Here is a 20,969-nt window from a genome sequence, read left to right as displayed (position 1 = left end):
AACTCTGCAAGTTTATATCACCACTGGATGCTTCAGCTAATGGAGAAGCTTGATCAAAGTTTTCAAGCAAACTTCTTCGCAAGACATCACACAAAGAAAAAAGTTAACTGGTTTGTATTTTAGAAGGGACTTGAGAGAATTACTTTGAAGGGGAAATCTAACTGAAATTCTCAGTTTTCAGTCTTAAAATATAGATAAAAATAGATATTCATATGGATATTATTGCAGAGAGAATGTGGTAGGAACAACTTAACTCACTTTAAGCTTGAAATTATCTGTCAATTTCTTACAAGCTGAAATGAGCAGGGAGAGTGTGACGCAATGTTCACAGCAGCAGTTAAGGGGGAGAAAACAGATTCAATTCTGTTTCTGCGGAACCCAGAGAAACAAGTTAATAAAAGGATTAAAAAATTGAATGTGTGGAATAGCTCAACTTTATGAAAATACCCTGAGCAAATCTCCTCTTATATAAGTATCTTTTACCCAAAAATATCACATAAATGTTCCTCCTTACACAAAAGCCTATTTTGTTTTTACGTGGCTTAAAATACAGACACTGCCATACCTGGTGGCCAGTGGAACACATCAATTAGTGCTGCTTAAATAAGGGAGTCTGGAGGAACTTTAACTCTTACTGATCATTCTTAAATTACCACAGGTGGCAGACAGATTCCTTCAAGAGCATTGGAGTCAACGGAACAGTTCATGGTAAGTTTAGAGGTAAACACCATTAAAATCCTATTATATATGTCTTTCTAAACACCTCATAACACTAATACCTAATTAAATTAAGACTAACATAAAATTCTATATTCCTCTTTGATTGAGTCTCCAGAAGTATGGATTAAATTAAAATGTATCACTCCAAATACACGTACTAAGCAAGCGGGGCTGTAAATTTGGCAAGACTATTATGCATTATCTAGGTATAATGAATACTTAATCTTTGCCTCTGGCATGTGTATCAATATAGCCACAGAAAAGATGCATGATGATTTCATAATAGTACACTGAAATATGCAAGGCACATTTGTTTCTAAGGAAAAGATATGAAAAACAATGGCTAAGTAAATTTATAAGGAAAGATATCCTCTCTCCTTGGTGGTACACAGCTTGCCAAAACATGAATGCAGCCCCTGGTGTCTACTTGAACACCCAGAGAAGGGTGGCATGTGCAGTAATGCATGTGTCCCCATGGATAGTTAGAGAGGGATGGTTCCTTGTCCACCCACCTTCTTTTGCTTTCTTTTCACATTTCTCAGACAACATTCAGGTGAAATCAGTTCCATACTTGATTCCTCCTCACCCTTTACAAACAGTAAAGCTTTTCCTCAAACTTGTCTAAAGAATGACATCATCTATACAATAGATTGCTTCACCTACATCTGCAAGAGTGAAAACCATTACATTAACCAGAAGAGCTATGCACTTTATTTCCCTTTTATTACATCTTAAAAAGATGTGATAAGCTCATGCAACTCTATCAAACTCCTTTCATACAACCTCAATCTGTTCACAACCTAACTTCAAGCATAAGGGTGACATACCTGTATTATTGAAGGTCCTGGTGCAATCCCATTATGACTAGAATACAATCTTTCCCTGGCCCATGAGATTACCTCACTGCTTAATAAATACCATATCCTAACACACTCCTAGCTGTTATCTTTAGAAGCACTTTTGTCACTCAGTCACAGGAGCTGTCTAAAATTTATCTGAACACTAAAAATTGACAATTCAACTCCACACTGGCATAATTTTAGTGCACATGATGGAAAATAAAAACCTGCATGACTCCATATGATTTGACACCCATACTCAAGTCACTTAAGCACTTTATTTGTGAAAAGAGACCCTAAAAATATAGTTCAGTAGTAGAGGCCTACTGCCCTCAGAAAGGATAATGCATTGTTTTTTCTTGGTTCTAATTAGTAATTTAAACATATGTTCAGCATTTAACTCTAAATGTTTGCCTTTTCCCCAAGCTCAAAGACAGCTGTCCAAGATGTGAATGCCAGAAAACATTTAAATATCAACATCTGTTGAATTATGTTAATTTAGTGTAATATAATTGGGCATGAGTTGGAATTGATCAAAAGTATATGAATTACACAAAGGCAAATCCAAACCAGTATCTTGGTGTACAAACAAGTCACCAAGGAACAGTGAAAGACTAAACCCCAAAAATACATTTCTGTCAAGAATTAGATAGCAAAAACTTTCAGTTTTCTTCAACAAATGACATGATTTCACATTTTCAATACAGGATATTAATATTTACACTAGCTCAGAATATAAATTTCATATTAATTTAGAATATTTCTAAATATTTTTGATGACAAGTTCCATTATTGTTTTGTGTGAAGAAATACATTATAACAATAATGCTCATATTCATGCAATGGTGAAATGTGGTTTGAAAATAGGACGCAGTAATAGAAGGCCAACCTGTTACAGGACATTATTGTTTCACACATTCTAAAATGTGACAGTGGTCACAAGGGTTCTTGATTGAGGGAAGAGATGAGAATGTTGACTCCATGTTCAGAAGGCTTGATTTATGATTTCATGATATATATATATTACATTACAACTATACTAAAAAGAAATAGAAGGAAAGGTTTCCTCAGAAGGCTAAGCTAAGAATAGAAAAGAAAAGAATGACAACAAAAGCAGCTGGCTTGGACCAAAAAAGAGAGCCAGCCCTGCCGTGACTGGTCAATGAATCAAAACACCCACATGAGACCAACCACGGATCCACCTGTTGCATTCCACAGCAGCAGATAACCATTGTTTACATCTTGTTGCTGAAACTTCTCAGCTCCAGCAGGAAAAATCCTAAGAAAGTATTTTTCATAAAAAGGATGTCTGCGACACTAAAGCAAATATTCTTTGGTTTCTTCTTCATCTTGCAAAAACATTGTTGCTGTTTGAGAGATATGGGCCTCACTCCAGCTCTGAAGTGATTTAGAAAATATCTTTATGACTTCAGCAGTAAACATGGATCTGAACAGATACTTTAATGGAATTACTTGCTAATGTACTCAACTACACTATTTCTTCCAGATATTTCTGGATACATATTTGTTTACCAAGAATGAAATTCACTAAATAAGCTAAGTATGGAACAAATGGATTTTTCCAGAAAGATTTAAAAATACACATTTTAAAGTTCTGGATTACAGCCATATAGAGTTAGGTTAAATTATTGCAAGCATTAGTGTTGTGTTCAACATCTTTTAAAATAGGTAAGGAATAAGAAGCAACACCAAAAATTCAAGTATGTATTTTTAAGAAAATTCAAGTATGTGTACTGTATACACAGTAGCACAAAAATGGAAGACGAACATGAATTTTTATGTAATTTGAAGCAAACTATCTACATTTTTTCCTAAACTCTTTCTCTCACTACACAAAATCGCAGTCTAAATAGAAGTCAGTGTGCTTATGCCTCAGAATTTTAGTTAACATGCACCAGGGGATACTGATTTACACATATGATATTCAAGGATCCTTTTGAGATTAGTAGGAACCTGATGCAAAAATTACAGAATTTAATGCGCAATAAAACCAGAAAGAGGGAAACCCACCCTTCCTTCATGCATGGCTATTCATCTTTATCCTTACAATATCCAGCTTCCATGTGCCTTTGTGAAGAAATGCAGAGAGACAAAACCAAATTTCTTGTGGTGGGCGAGATGATGGGACAAATGATGAGTGAAAACCAGAGTGCAACACAACCTCCTTCACTGCAGAGCTGCTGAATCACAGCTTAAACAGTTTGTGGGATGACAGTGCAAGCCCCTGTGCACAGCTCCTCCTCAGACCTTACACAGCAGGAAGGGTCTTCAGACGTCTGAAGCACAAATTAACTTTATCCTTATGCCATTAATATTTTAACAGGTAACATGAGAGAAACAAAGTTGGAGCTCTGGAGCACAAAGTTGTGCAACAAGAGAGCAAGACACAGCACATAATGCAGCTGAACATGAGAAACAAGCACACCATGTGCTAAAATTTGGTCACTTCGAAGTGAGAGATTTGCTATCAGTTCATTCACATGAAAAATTCAGTCCAGATAGTACATCAGAAGGATCCAGAGTTACATAATTTCTAGAGGTTATCTGATTTTTCTTTTTAATTTACATGCTTTTAAAATCAGGAAAACATAACTTCCTGTTAGTTAACATAATCATATACCTGTGACTCCATTTTAAATGACAAATTTTCAGTACCATTTAGCAGCTTGTTTATGTACCTTATTATAAAGTAATTAGATTTTAGTGCAAGAACAACAAAATTCAGCTAATAGTTTTATGTTAAAGATGGAGAAAAATCTGCTCAGATCACATGAAAAAATGTATTTGCAAACAGAGTACAGTTCAAAATTTCTGCTATTTTTACAAAAGTTCTCATTATGCAAATTAAAAGGTGATACTTTCAAGACATTAGATGATGAATCAGCATTTATTCAATAGATACTTGAAATCTATCCATGAACCACTACTGAGGCTCAAAGATTTCCATAAAATTGAAGCATCACACACTGGCTACATTTTGAAACAACAGTTAAACTGTCATGGCCCTGTCCTCCTCTCCCACAGGAAAATCTTTACAGCACCTTAAAAATAAGGCGACGGTAGAGAAAACTCAATCAGGAATTGCCCTCTCCCGAAACAGCACCATCTTTTACCCTTTCCAGGGAAGAAGAATACCCAACTGATGGAATAATGTTGTCCCTGAGGGTGACAGCAAGGGAGGGAAGCAATGTGTCCTCAAACATTCACATAATTTAATCTGGAACTGCAAATATTATTAAGCAGCAATCATAACAGCACAGTTACTGCTTCATGGCACTCCAAAGAGGAGATAAAACTGCTTAGTTGTTAATTTCTAATGATGTAAACACATTTGGATTTTAATGTTGTATCTGAATCTCCTGCATTATTAGCTCTGGGGTTATAAGACATTAACTTACTACCTTTAATAATTTTACACTTCAATTAAAAGGCATGTTTAAATATGACTTTATTTTAAAGTATTTTTGTTGAGAATATAAAGGCATAATATTTATGTAATGGCAGAAGCAAATCACGTAATAAAACAGCTATGCATTCCTCTCCTTTTCTGCACTGTAAGTATGTGCACATCTTGGTGTATAATTTCCAAAAACTGGCTGAATTTACCTCCTCTGATATTGTAATTTCATTCTGCAAAAGCCACATTAAACAATTACAGTTCTTGTAATTAACCAGTAGTCTAATGTACAGTTTTCTTATCCCAATCCATTAACAGCTGCTCAAAAAACGTAGTAATTAATGGTTTCATTTATTTTTGGCAAACCTGCACCTCGACAAATAGTTTTGTATCTGTTGCAAATTAGGACTCTTTCCAAAACAACCTTTCCCAAACAACAGATGACACGATGGGAAAGAGGGAGCAGGCAGAATCCTTGCACATCTTTGTCTCTTTAGAAGATCAAATAAAGAGCAGCTGTAATGTTATTTGTCACATCTGTGTAAAAAAGTACCAAGTTCCGTATCGTCAGATGGAGATGAACAAGTGCTGTACAAACACACAAATAGGGTTAATCCTTTAAAACCAGGAAAGACAGAAAGTTGCAATTTTAACCAAAACAATGACACACTTTTGAAAAGCTCTCCTCAGGTTTGGTGTAATTATTTCTCTTACAAGCTTTCTTTAAATACTATTTCACAGCAAACAGTTACAAGAAGTGAAATCACGTGAGAGTCATCCTCTTGTATCAGCACAAGGCACAAATTTAAACTGGACTGAGAACAACTAGGGAAAGGAGGGAAAGTGAGAGTTGCAAAACACATGGGGAATTTCAGGCTGTGCTGTTCACCATGGCAGGAGAAGACTTCAAAGACTTCTGGCCAGCTCAGGTGATCACTGGAGGACTGGCACACACTGATTAAATTCTTAAAACAGCCTCAGTTAGGTAGGTGAAACCTGACATGTAAAATTCTACTCCACCTTGAAACCTTTCATGAGTATGACTTAGCCTTCTTTCAAGCCAGGACTGAACTGCACGGGAACTAAAAGTACATTTTTTTTTCCTCTTTCAGAGGTCTTTGGGGGAACATTGGCACGTGGAAAGCCAATACAGAATTATCAAGATTCAACCCCAAAAAATTACTAAATGGTAAGAATTGGGGTGCTATTTTCCTTTCAGTTTCTCAATTCAGGCATGTATCAAATTACAGTTACAATACAGTAAGAAAAAATAAATATGAAGATGAAATAACTCATGGTACTTAACAGGAGCACACTACAAAAGAAATACGACACAAGACCTCTATGTAAAGGAAATAATTACATGAGAGTAACTTATTCACAGTCCATGGATTTCCCAACCTGCAATTCTCTTGCTTCCAGATTTCAGCATAAATTACCTAGTTATCACAGCGACTGTATGACCAAAGGCAAAAGGTGGTTAAGTATTCTGGTTATTCTGTCAAATGAGGACAAAGGTACTTCCCCTCTTCATAAGGGTATTGTGAGGAAAAGTACATTATGTATTTAAAGACAGGGAGATAGTTGTGTGATGGAGGTCCACCCCCACAGTAAACAATGAAATTACATGTTCAAAATCATGTTACAGCAGTTCAGCAAAATCTCCTTCAACACTGTCCCCATTGCTGATCAAAGGAATCTCTTAGCCATGGAAAAATCTCCTTTAGGTAAGTTTTTAGGTAATTTTTTTTTTGTAAAATTTTAAGGAAGTGACTTAAGAAAACATATTTTACCTCATGAGGGAAGCAGGCAAAGAGCCCATGACCAGCTTTGGCAGTTCAGCTGCCAAGCAGCAACTTGTTAACTCCCTGCAACTCAATCATGTGCAATTGTTTGCCCACTGCCTCGGGCTACAGACAGACATTTGGTCTGCTAACAACTGCGCCAGATGAAGACATTACTATCCCAAGCTATTTGTTATCACACATCTGCTGGAGATTATCATCTCCACAGCTCTGCTGGAGGAAAAAATCATGTGAGCAGGCCTTAATATGGTTTGTACAAAACCAGTCAATTTAATTTAAATAGGTGAGTTGAGCTAACCAGGCTGGTTTTGCCCAAAGCATATTTAAAAAATCAGAAAAAACCCTTCTTTACTGGCAAAAGAATAGGGAGTGAAAAAAAGCAGCCAGAAGAATTATCTATCACCTTTAAGCAGTGTAGCTACTTTGGGGAGGAGACTCTTCCCATCCTAATGTAGAGAGATAATGTAAACAGAGAACTTTTTCAAGGCTCTACAGGAGAAGGAAATGCAGCTTTTAAAAGAGTATTTTTTGGTACTGTTAATAACTTTAAAAGTGAATGGGAAAAGTATGTATTCACAGATTAAATCCTATCTGTACAGGTGGCATAAATAGACAGATATATTGAATTGTATCAGTGTAATATAATCTATCCTCGTTCTAAGTTTCATGGTGCTGGACTGTCCCCCTCCTTAACATCTGTAAATTGGTAGCCATATCAACAGTTCTCTACAAACTGATTATCTTGCCACTAGCAAAAGTTCACGTTAGTTTGTACAGGATTAGACAATTATCATTAATATTGACAGAAGAAACCTAAGACATTAAAGCCAGACAGTATGATTCCACCACAACGAGACAGCTGCAGACCACTGCCACATTTAGAACTCCACACCTTTCTGATGTATTTACAGAATAAATTATTCCACAAGTCACTGATCTAATCTAATAGGGATATTTAAATATTGTCTACATGCTGACACAAGAACTGTGTTCAGCCATCCAAAAGGGGTAAGAAAAGTCAAGGCAACCAAAGGAAAATGTGTGTATGTACATATCTCAATACACATATGAAAACCAGAAAGAAGCTCTTCCAGAATGGCAAACAAAGAAATACAGATAACTGAAAACCATACAAAAAAGACCCAGATAAATTCAGCAAAAAACAGATTAGACTGTATTCTGGATAAGTACAATAATTTTATAGAGCGTCCAAAACTTTTCCACTGCCACTGTTTCTCACTGCATTTAGCAACAAAGAGTAAGGCAATATAAGGTCACAGCCACTGTTTTTCATATGCATCTTTTTAAGGGGATTACTCATCTGAATTAGCTTCAGGTGTCCATATACCTTTATTATCTATCTTGTAAACAAGAGTGCATGCTTTGAGGTTCTAAGACAGCATATGGCCTATTAAAACAAGATTTTGTAGTTTGAAATCTTTTGTAAAGTCACTTCAAGTTTCGACAGCAGAGAGAACTGTGGTTTTCTGAAAGAGCACAAATAATTATTTCGAAATAACTTGACTCATTTGGATGAATCTGGACTGTGGTTTTATGTACATTGTAATATTATTTTTTTCTAAGTTCTACTTGAACAATATACATATTTATTAGAAAATGTTAATCTTCTGTCTTGAATTTACCACCTATTACTTGTACACTAACCTGCCACATATTTATTGGGATAAGAGTCTATTAAGGTACTGTTAACTGAATGTGAAGAGAGGTTCAAGATCACTTCAGGTTTTCAAGGCCATTTTACAAATCTCTATTCTAACTGCTTGTGGTGGTAAACATCAGTTCCCAAGAGCTTCACTGGTCAGGATAACAAACACATAAGTTATGATTCTGAATTCCTCAAACTGTTTTCTTTTGCTACAGCATAAAAAAGATCCTAAAATGACTCTGAACGTAATCTGTTTCTTGCTGCTCACTTTAAACCCACTTTAAACTCTCAGCTTTGTGTAAGCAGTCTGATAGCAAGACTTCATTTATGGTGAAAATTCTATCTAAAGTTAAGTCATTCTAAAATTCAGAGTGAAAATATCATTTAACAAGTAAACTTGACAGAAAACCTATGCAGAAATTTTCAGAATTTTAAAATAAAAGGTTTGACAGACAAAGATAATCAAAATTTTTGTAGATGAATGACTGACACTTCTGTAACCTATGTTTGAGAGCATGTAACCAGAACTAGCATACAATGAAACAGATTCTTATTTAATACGTATATTTAAAAAAATATTGGCATACTTTTCCAGGTAATCAGCAAGGTAAGTACGTAAGAATATTAAAAAATGTGGTCTGGGTGACCACAAATATATACTGAAATTCAACTGCCTGACAGGAAACTTTCTCAAGTGGTACCACAGAATTACATACTGATATAAATTTATTACAACTTTTTGATGAAAGTAATTTGATAGCACATGGTCATCTTTACAGGACAACATAAAAATTCTGTAAGGTGTTGTGCATAGCAAGAGAAACATTTCTGTAGTTTCTTATTTGAAAAAAAACTAGAATTAATTACTTGGTAGAATAGATTCAGCGGGTGACTTGTACATAAAAAAAACCCCTCTAGAAACAGATTCCTAGACCAGTAAATTCAGTCTTGAATTTTTTGTCTTTGAGAGGAAGGAAAGAAGATGGAAAATAGGATTAGATTTGTTTTTATTAAGTCTTCACAATGAAATGTTTATTGTCAAAATACAAGAACAATTTAAGTGTTATAGCATTTGAGTTATCTTCTTGATTTCAGATATGCATAATAGAATTTTATATATTTCCAGTGCTTAACTTACATGCCAGAAGCACAAACCTTACTTTGGCATCCATTTAATTCTGATGTTCTAAAGAGATTAAGTTTGATAAGGGCAGTTGCATAGTCAACAAAAAAGGTCTAATATATATAAGGCAAAGATTATGCCATGCAAAAATTCATGAAAGAAGGTCACAAAAAACCCCAGAACATCTTTGAAAATATCCCAAAAGAACAGAGTAAGTTTAAGTTTTACATAAAGATTTAAGGAATCAACAAATTCCTAAACTGTACTAAAGGCAAATACCACATTAAGTTACCTGCTGGCTGTTTTTACAGAGCTGTTCTTCTTGTGTCCCCTCTCTGAGCGGTTGTCTCGCAAGAGTTGAAGCTGTTAAAAAAAAAAAATGTTCAGAAGACTCTCATAAACAATGCCTTTATTTGCTCTTTAGAATTTCTATCTGGACAATGCAGTTATTTCCTCTCTTGAGTAATCTGTCAATAGCTTTCACCCATGACTTTTGAGATGAATATTAATAGAATTTTACAATAATAGTTAATATGTAAATATATTTATTCAGTAATTAAAATGTTTAAGTAATTGAAAATATAAGAATTAAAGCATTTTCAAAGCATAATAGAAAGTTATGCAATTCAGAATACTACAATTAACTTATGTGCAAAATTTTATAATTTTCACAATTTCAATTTAAATTTTTGAAGTTGTATAATTAGAAGTGTTGGAGGACACTTAATTTACATAAAACTAATCAAGTTATCACTTGTGTCTAAGCAGTTATGAAACAGTTATAAACTCTTCTAAGCCCCAGGAGCTTTAGTAATTTGCAAGCTGCAGAATAAACAAAACCACTGTATTAAAGCTTCCTGTAATAGTGAGGAAGTAGGAGTAGTGAAGGATTTGTTTAACTGAAATGATGACTCAACATCTGAAACAAACCTTTATTTTTAGAGAAATAAGACTTTTCATTCAGATTATCTCCAACACTCAAAAGTCTATTTCCAGCATTATGTTTGTCAGATGAGTCAAGGTGCACTAAGTAAAAAACAACCATCAGAATACTGTACTAAAGAAATTAAAACTGGACAGTATAAAACCTCCACAAATGTTGTGTGAAATGTCTCATATACTGAAGAATAAATAGAATGAAAGACTGTCAAGAAACAAAGTAGAGATAAATTGACCTATTATTCACAGCAAGACACTTCAAAATCCTGTGGAAGTTAGGAAATGATCAACTTCAAGACTCGGCCAACCACACCTTCATGTTGTAAATGAGCACAGACTCCAAAAAATGCTATCAGTCTGAAAAACTGAACAATTTTCCCCCCACTTTCTACAGCTTCCTTCTTGTACAAGGAATGCTTCTTGTCATTTCAACTATCTAGTTCTCAGACGCAGTAGAATAGTTTATTACTAAAATAAATTTAGTATTTAGAATTTCATTGGTTGTCAAAATTACATTACACCACCATTACACCATTTTTTTCTTCTTCTGTCTTATAAAAAAGCTCAAACCCCTTATGTACCAGTAACATCTATAACTCACAACATCAGCTTTAGTTTACAAGTCCTTATTAATCTGTAAATTAAAAAATCAGCTAACTTCCAATAACCTCTGACAACACAGCTCTTAGGCAAGATGAAAAAATCCATGTAAAATACAAAATTACCTAAAATTTACTATTATCTGAGAAAAATTGATTAATTCATTCTATTCCAGCTAAGCAGACATTTCTCGTCTTCTAGGCTGAAAATCATTGCTGTATGTACTTCTCATTGTGGAAATTTCCTTATTCTTCAGCTTAGGATCTTTTAAAGAAGTAAACAGTACAACTTCAATTAACCCTGTTACATGAGATGATAAAGATGTAAAAAATTACTCAAATTCATAGTAATCTAATTCTTTTTTAGGTGTTTCTTCAACTAAGAAAATTATTTCAAAATAATGACTGTTAAATATGAATTATATAAAGCTGTCTACTTAGAGGTTAAGTGTCAGTCAGCTTATTGTAACATGTTGGAATCTCACAATTTACAGCTAAAACTACTATGTTTTATCTACTCTGGCAGTTTTGGGTAAGCAGCATTGCTCGCTCTGGAGTTCAAAAGAAAGGGGAGGGAACAGGAAAGTTTTAAACTATGACTTACTGGAGCTACAAGTATTCGTAATGGGGGATAATCCTAAAATTAACCTTCCAAGGACTCTTCAGATTTTATTTCCTTTTGAAGTTTCAAATCTATTTACATTTGCAAAAGTACCGGCAAACTGGGACAGATCTAAGGAAATCAACTGTTATATAGATTTTTTCCAATTTAAAGAATGGAACGTTTGTGTTAAATTTCAATGCATTGATGATATATTCAGCTACTTTTACTGAATAGCTGAAGTTAAGTACACATTTATGAAATGAAACCAGATTTATTTTCACATTTTATACTTTTGGACAGTAAGTTCTGTTTAGACCATTCTACCATTCATAATGGTATTCCTCCATCTCTGAAGACAAGCTAAGTGCTATGCTACCAATCAAGTATTAATTACAGCTTCACATTCCTGCAACTACATCTCTAGGTTTGGATTTCCCAGGGACTGCACTGCAGGGGCTCAGCAGACAAACTGATAAGGTCATTTTCAACAGTACCTGCACCACGATGGAGATTTAACAGTTTTTCTGCTGTAGTCATTGTAACCAATGAAATGCAGAAAAATGGAACTGAAGAAATTCCTGCAGAAGTTACAGATGTAGTTACATCTGTAACTGGTTCTGTATTTCTTGATTTTCAGAGCAAAATGTTTTGCTTTCCAGCATTTTGAAAAAGGTAGCATTTGGAGATATCACAATTGACAATATTGTTTTAAAAAAATCAGAATTTTCACTTGAACGTTTAAACCTCAAGAATACTTAAGTGAAATTAAGTGACTAAGTAAAGAGTTTTAATTAAGAGAATTTCAGAAATGCACTGCTGTATGTTTGCTCCCAAGAAGATATGAAATTATACCTCCTTTATTTACAATTTCTTAAAATATTATCCCACTACCTCTGGAGTAGAGGTAGTTAAAGTTCTTTATACATCTCAAGTAAACTGTTCTTGATCAAAGCAGTTCTTACCTGGCTATGTTCCTTCCTAGCCCCAGGGCTAAACCAGTGACTGTGGGAGAAAAAGAAAAGACAGTTTTAACAATATAACTAACAAAGCACATGCTGTCATATGACCAGTCTGTGCGTGCTTTTGGGTATTTCATTGCCTGCCAGGAAAATACAGCCTTTGGCAATGGTTTATTTTAATGGGCTATTTTTATTGAACTCTCTAAGTTTGTAACAGTTCTGAAAGAATGCATCACCAATTTCACTTCTGAGTAGCTGCTGGCTTTGTAGGTAATTATATTTTGTCAAACAAGCTAAAATAATATGTAAATGATAGTATTTTAATATACTACAATGCACATGCCATAAATTAGAGTAATTCCATATTTAGTACTGAAGTGGTACTTATTAATGATTATAGCTGAAAAGACTTTCAAGTAGTTTGGATTACCTGCTACCTGTTAATGTATTATTTCACAAACTGAGGTCTGAGATTGAATCTAAAGTGAAATGCCAAGTCTGAAAACCCAGCGGCTTCCCATTTCCCGACAACTGCAAAACTGTGACTACTGGCAGCCTTATTTCACAGAGATGGAAATTTGGAGTACGATTTTGACACACAGGGCTGTCACAATGTGCCTCTTCCCTCAACAGCAGTAAAAGCATAATACTGATTCACATACACACTGTGGTCACAAAGAACTGAATTACCATCTGAATGGAACTGTAGCAAGCATCATACAAACCTGCACACTTGCAAAATGAAAAGAAGATAGGAAAAAAAAAACCTACGACAAGGGGGATCTCAAGTTACATGTAGTATCTACATACTATTTGTATTAAGCAAGCAATAGGTTTTGGTCAAAGGATAAAATAATTCCATCCTTCAAAATATTGCACAGAAAAGGACATCCCCACTATCTGCTATTATGCTTGCATGTTCCTCTAGAAGTGTAAGCAAAGATTACAGCTTAACCTAGCCACGCTTCTTCTGAAACAGTTCTATTTAGTATAATTTAGTCCAATTTTCTCCTCTAAGCAGCCATATAATGACAATTAAATTTTTACTTTAATTAGTATACTGAGAAGATTCCATGGAATTGTCTGGTTTAAATCTCTTTTATTTTCAAGTCACAAATCTAAAAATTTTGTGGCTTTTTGTCACTCAGCTTTTCAGAGTTTGATAAAGAGCAGTCAACCCTCTCACTCTTGCATAAAAGACCAGCTGTCACCAGAACATTCATACTGCTTTTTCTACTTTTAAGGTGATTAAGGAAAAGGAGTTGGAAATAAAAAAGGAATTACAGCAATAAAGTCAAAAGTATACCTTGAGACAAAGTAGACATCTATATATTTTGGACACAAAACATTCATCAACTGCATTCATTAGTTCAAAATCTGGTGAAAACTGGGAGATTCTGTATACACACAACTTTGATGCTGGTAGTGGATGGAAAGTAAAAACATCACATTTGCAAGTGATTCAACAAATAAGGTCACAATTGTCCAGGGGCCGATGAAAATCAGAAATATAATGAGTTAGATTTAAATTCTACATAGATGTTTTTCTTGTCTCCGACCAGTGTGAACAGCAAAGGAGGAGCAGCAAACTGGGGTATCCTCCACATAAACTCTTGTGGATTGTGCCAAACCAGTTGATTACAGACTAAATGATCAGTAAAAGCATATTTCTAGTGAAAAAGTACACCAAAGTAATTGGAATATACCTCATATTTAGATATTAAAAACCCTTCAAAAAAAAAAGACCTTTTTTAATGGGAAAGTGATACATCACACTGACTGATTTTAAACTTTTTGCCCATTCCCTTAATTACAATATTATTTGTCTGCTTGTTTCTTTTAAAATAAGCAAAAGTAAAGCCCAACTGAATTATTACTTGGTAATAAAAAGTTATGGTAGGAATAACTTATGAAATCAAAACCTCTTGAATTTACACACACTTTATCAAGTTATGAGATGAAACAGAGGTGGATCAGTCATGTAAAACGGTTGGTACTGGGGAGCTGATGTCTGTAATGTCTCTGCTTTGGCAAGTTTGGTTTTAAACGGTGGATGATATATTTAGTAGCAGTTAGAACACATAAATGTATCTCCAAGTATACTATTTCCTCATTATGTATTTCTGTGTTTTAGAGTTTTGATTTGAAAAATAAAGGAAAATATAATCCTCAAAGTATTCAAAAGATGTAACCAATAAATAATGCTGTTAAGTATTGTCAGCTGAAGAGAATGAGAGTTTACAATAATGACACACTAGAGTAACTAAACAAAGTGAATTACACTCCCTATTTACAGGTATTTAAACAATTAATTCAATATCTTATTGTGAAAATTATGATAAACTTCTTCCTCACATGAAAGACTAGAAGATGTGATGCTTATGTATTTTCATACATCCCATTTTTGCTATCCGGCCTTAAACAAGTTTGTATTTTAGGAAAGGATATTTAGGAAGTTAATAAAAACATACTTACAAAGCACTGATTTTCATGTTTCCTTAAGAAACATAAAAAATTAACTATAAAGGATTGTAAGTATTCTTATTAAATAAAGACCATCACATAAGTGAGCTGAGGCTCTCATCACAAGAGATGTTTGTGCCGTTGTAAAATGCGGCTTTGGGGCAGAGGTACCATTGTAAAGCTAATAATAACAAAAAAATTATAAATCTCATCACTGATACTCACTCATGGTGAAGAGAATCCTGGGACAAGTGAACTGTTTTCCTGCTACCTCCTGCTCCTGGAGTTATCTAATGGAAACATGAAGGAAAAAAGAAGTCTTTGAATAATGGGGCAGCATATGCACAAAATGACTGCTTATTAAGAAAATACATCAAGAACATTAAATACAAAATAGAGACAGTATACTAGATACAGTAAATGCAATCAGCAATATCTGCAATTTTTCAGTAAAGTCTGAGTGCAGAAAGTGCTATATGAGATTAAGGAAAACCCTTCATGAACAATTTTGATTGGATGTCAGACATAAAGACATTTACAGATTTCAAGGACTTAAGCTTTTTTCTGTAAAGTCCATTTTACCTGCAAAAAAGGAAAGTTAGATGTTTTGAAAATCATAGCAAATATGGCTCATACAGCAATAAATTTATTAAAAAAACAACCCTCCCAACACAAAGCTTTTGAAATTCAAGTGTACATGGGATAGAAAGCAAAGGTACATGATTTTTACCAAACAGTACTGTAGTCCTTGTCTAGTGTTTTATACATACTGTAACCTGAAATATGTGATATCCTCAACTGAAGAATGATCTTCAGAATGCACAAGAGCACGTGCAGACTTTTGCAGGTGATGACATACTGATATTGCTCAAGAAAGGATTCAAACATCTTAGCTTTTATTTTTGCAAAATGCTTAATTCATGTGCATATGTAGATAAGTAAAAGCAGAAGAATAAGAGACAACTCATGATATACATGCTCAAGGAACCATAGTAGAAGGCAAACTATTCCTGACGGAAAGAATGAAGCAGCTAACTTTCTATTCCTTGGAGATAATTTATAGTCAGGAGATAACCAGAGGAGGGAATGAAGTCAGATGTTCTTGCAGCTTTGACAGGAGACCACAAAAACTCAATGGTAACACATTTATACGGCTCAGGCTTGCCAGAAGTACATAAGCTGGAGATTCATGGATAAAAGCAGCCCACTCATTATTATAAGAACAATGAGCTCAACTCCTTAAGTAAAACCTCCCTATTAATCTGTTGTTGTAATGGAGAAAAGGCAGGGCAGTCAGAGCTCCAAGTCTGGAAGACTTTCAAAGAATGCTTACTGAATAATTTGAGAGTTCCACATGGTTAAAGTATTTGACCAAAATCTGCTTCTTTGACCTGAAGAATGATGTCACTCTGGGGTGAATTGAGAAACAATAAAGTGCTGTCACTTTTCTGGCTGAGGGGGATAAAAAAGCATTGGTAATACCTTACCTCTGAAAAATCTATGCAAACATACAAATCATAGTAGAGGAAATCACGACAGCTACATAGGAGAGCAGCACCTACTGCTTTATTCCTTTTTGGAATTTACTGTTTTACTAGACTGATCAAGGCCTTACACAGCCATGGGATGATAATAAAACACGGACCAAATGCTACTGTTTCAATGTCATAGTTCATCTAATTCTAAAACTGAGAAATGGCCATTCACAAAGACATACCTGGAAATATAAGCCAGTATTTTAATATGTAATTTCCAAATTTTAAGATTGATAACTAAACTGTTACTTTAAAACTACAGGTAAGCAAGCAGCTCAGCTCTTGAGAGTTGTATCCTGCATTAATCTCAAAATGAGGTTTTCATGCTATTCCAGTGGGTATCCCTGGAACACAGTAATCCATTTTCTACACTGTGGCTATAAGAAAAGCGGACTGTGCCTATGTCATGCTTTGTTAGAGGTTCATGATCACATTATCTCATGGTGGACCTGACACTTTTATTCAGTTTACAGTATGTTCTGTGTACAGGCAACTTATTTCCTTTGCCAGGGCTGCTGACAACCTTTTCCACACTATATTAATCTTGTTTACAGACTTTATCTTGGTACAAATATCAGAAAACTGAACTTTTTATCTCAGGGAGAAAATAAACAACATGTTGACAGAAGCAAAAGCTATTTTCTGGACTAAAATTGGTTGTTTACCTGCAGCCATACTTATGGAAACAAGTTTAAGTTTCCAGCTTACTCAAAATACATAATCTGAAATTTAATAAGCATGGAAATTTCAAGAAAATTCACTTGATAAATTGCCAGTTTTAAAATAATACAGAAACCACAGAAGTAGGTTTTTCTACCAATTTATATGAGAATATGAACTTGCTTGGAATACAGTCACAAGTGATCACAAAGTACAGTGTTCAGGTTTCTCCTGCACACCCCAGACGGCTTCAGCTACCACACAGCCACAGAATGTTTGTAAAACTAAACTCACAAGGTACACACATACAGACCTTTGCAAAAAACTTGCTGCTAATTACTCTAAGATTCCCAATACGTTAATGCAAATTAATTCCTGTTTGCAAAATGAACCGAGGGTATAAAAAGCTAAACCAAACCTCATTGCCCATGTTTATCTGCTACCTCACCATTACAAAAATCTTCAATATTAATAAAGTTCAGGGTCATTTTTGAAACTTTTATTCTCTTCTGGCTGCAAGTCCTTTCACCACTGCTTGAATCAGATGACAAGGTGATGGCTACATCCTGTTCATAGAATCCCTGAGACACAGGTACTCCAACTCAGAGACAAAGTACTCCTGATATGCAAAGATTTCTTTGTCTGAGAAATTATGACCTAAACTAATGGATACAGAAAAAGGAAAAAGTATACAGCACTAAGGGGTTCTGCCTCAGAATACGCAACACCATCTACTGCTGCCCAAAATCACAGTTGGAAAAGGCCCCCAGGACCATCAAGTCGAACCTTCAACAAAGTACCACCATGCCCACTAAGCCGTATCAAGAAGTGACACGTTTGTTCACTCTTTGAACACCTCCCAGGATGGCAATTCCACCATTTTCTTGGGCAGCCTGCTCTAATTCTTAACCTCACTATCAGAGAGGGAATTTTTCCTAATATGCAACCTGATCCTCCCCTGCAAGATATTACATGTGACAAACTTCAGAAATGACATAAGGAAAGATGGTGGCATTAAACAGAAAAAGAACAAGAAAGTTAGAGGATTTCACTCTGGCTAAAATAATATTAAGCACCTCAACTGTCATTTTAAAATGCCAATAATAGAGAATGGAGCATTTTGGCTGGAAGGGACTTACAGTGAACATCTTGACCAATTCAAGGCTGACCAATTTAGAGTGCTCTGTTAAGGGCATTGTCCAAAAACACCGACCAGTTTGGGGCATCAGCCACGTCTCTCAGAATCCTGCTTTAGTGTCTGAACACACCCTTGGTAAAGAAATGCTTCCTGATGTCCAGTCTGAACCTCCCCTGGAGCAGCTCTGCACCATTCCCACACATTGTATCACTGGGTCCCAGGGATAAGAGATCAGACCATCAATACTTCCCCTCCTCGGGAAGCTGTAAGAGGTCACCCCTCAGTCCCATTTCTTCCAATCTAGACAAGTCTGGAGCCCTCAGCCACAGCTCACAGGACGTGCCTCCCAGTGCTGTCAATAGCCTTGTTCTCTCCTCTGGACACATTCAAGGACCCTCACATCCTTCTTCAACTGTGGAGCACAGAACTGCACCCAGCGCTGGATCCTAAGAGATCATCCCCCCTTCTGAGTGGCTCACACCACTGAGGGACAGGGAGCCAATCGCCCACAGCTCAGTCACAGGGTGCTTGAACACCACCACTTACTTTATATGAACAGGCTAAAGGGTGTCAAAGATTGGAGAAATAAAAAAAGAATCAATTTATGCATCTCCTAATTAAATACGGAAGTGCTATTTTAATTTACACGTGCTGTAGTTTAAAGAAAAATTACTACCATGCACCAAGAAAAATCCACAACACATTACTGCACAACAAAAATGCTACACTGTCACTTAACAATTCTGCTTTTCATTTGAAGTATATTTTAATGTTCAGTTACTGAATAGCCCATGAAAAGTCATGAATTATTTTTTAAAGACATCTATGATACAAAGCTCCCAAGGTGGATGTGTTCAAGACTCAGTATTTTCTTAGTATTTTAAATAGTATAAACAACCCTAATAAGCATGCTCATCCATTCTTGTCCCTTATTTTTTCCCATGTTGCCACACAATCAAGTGAGCAAATACATTCCCTGTTCACAATTTATGTTTATCTTAGTGCATAATATTTTTGAAAAAACACAGACTATGTCCTATTTATAATTGATCCTGAGATATATTTTCCATTACTTAAAAACTAAGTTTATTACAGATTAAATAGTTTTTAAACACTGAAAGTGGTATTTTTGTCTTTTGAATTAGATTTTATGCCAAGCAATCCATAGCATGGGCAATGAAAAGATACTACTGAGCTCATTTTTTACAGGATGTTGATTTCCTGGCCATGATTTGGTGGACTTGGCAGCGCTGGGCTTATGGCTGGACTCGATCTTTCTTACAGGTCCTTTCTAATCTGAATGAGTCTATGATGTGCTTTAAAAAGCCACATAAATAATTATGAAAGTATTTGACTTGAAAGCTTAGCTTAGTTGCCACAATATGTCACATTCATAGCAGGTAAAACCAGTAAAATTTCAGTAAAGTTTTTCTGGACACTAATTACACAAATAAGCTCGCTGCTGTCCTAAATGAAAGAACAAGTTGCTTTTTCTGCTCTGTAAATTAACTGCTATGATCAACTACAGCTTAAAAAGTTCCATAGCAAACCTGATTTTCTCAGGCAGGATTTTCTGCAAAGAAGTTGTTTTCCAAAATGAAATGCAACTAAAATCAAATCCTGGAGAATGAGATTTTGCAGGAAATTACAGCATGACAATGTCAAATTCATAATTCACAGATTGGCAACTGTCACTTTATAGGAAATTAAATCAAACTATATCAAGGGAAAAATAGAGTAAAACCTATTCTCCCCATTTTATTACACTGATTAAAAGCAATACCTTACTATTTTCAGCACCTATTTAGTATTACTCTTTTTTTAACCCTTCTCCACTAGGAACTTGGAAAGTACATGCACTAAACAAAGCTCTGGATTTAAAATACGTATTTAAAAAATATAGATGCACATTTGACTTGGAGCAATATAGAAAATGATGAAAACAAAAATAGCTTTCACAGTATACATCACTGAACATTGCTATAATCCTTGACATTACCATTACACTGTTATTCCTTCTGAAAGTACAATCTTGCTGAAGGGCTCAAAATGTAGAGTTTTCTCTACATTTCTTTTCACACAACTGATCAAACTGCCTCTACCTCTTGATATACAGCTTTCAACTGAATGATTAAAAGATGGAAAGGAATATCATGAGAATATTAGAGACTAAAAGAAGAAAACTCTACTATTGAACCTAGCTACTTCAGAGAAAAATGGGAAATTTAAATCCCATGTATAAAAGCAAAGAACAGAATTTCTTTGTAAACTTTTGCTATTTCACAGCTTTTCTCTGCTAATTTTAAGACAAAACCTGAATTTGAAGTTAAATAAATGTAAGTATTAAACAAAAAAAAGTACTTAAAAAAATAGACTGGCCTGGGTGTAACGTTTTCTGTTTGTTTTAAATTGTTACATTAACAGAAAATATCACACACCATGTTTTGTCCTGAATCTTTGTCAAACGGACCAGTTTTTACGCACTATAGAATAGGCAGAGT

The 20,969-nt window shown here is 35.0% G+C and overlaps 1 protein-coding gene across 1 annotated transcript in view; it reads right to left on the bottom strand.

The window, feature by feature from the left end:
* The window catches only part of GPATCH2 (G-patch domain containing 2), a 118,057-nt gene that overhangs the window by 19,728 nt on the left and 77,360 nt on the right, over window positions 1-20,969 (bottom strand). The window contains exons 6-8 of the mRNA XM_005416150.2: window positions 15,361-15,425; window positions 12,676-12,715; window positions 9,864-9,934 (exon numbers count right to left, since the gene is read on the bottom strand). Of these exons, the coding sequence (XP_005416207.2) occupies window positions 9,864-9,934; window positions 12,676-12,715; window positions 15,361-15,425 (176 nt within the window). The remainder of the gene's footprint in view (window positions 1-9,863; window positions 9,935-12,675; window positions 12,716-15,360; window positions 15,426-20,969) is intronic.

This window comes from Geospiza fortis, unplaced genomic scaffold (assembly GCF_000277835.1).
Source record: "Geospiza fortis unplaced genomic scaffold, GeoFor_1.0 scaffold41, whole genome shotgun sequence".
Classification (NCBI taxonomy): Eukaryota; Metazoa; Chordata; class Aves; order Passeriformes; family Thraupidae; genus Geospiza; species Geospiza fortis.
Note: the sequence above shows the minus strand (reverse complement) of the source record. Positions and strands in the feature narration are given on the sequence as shown.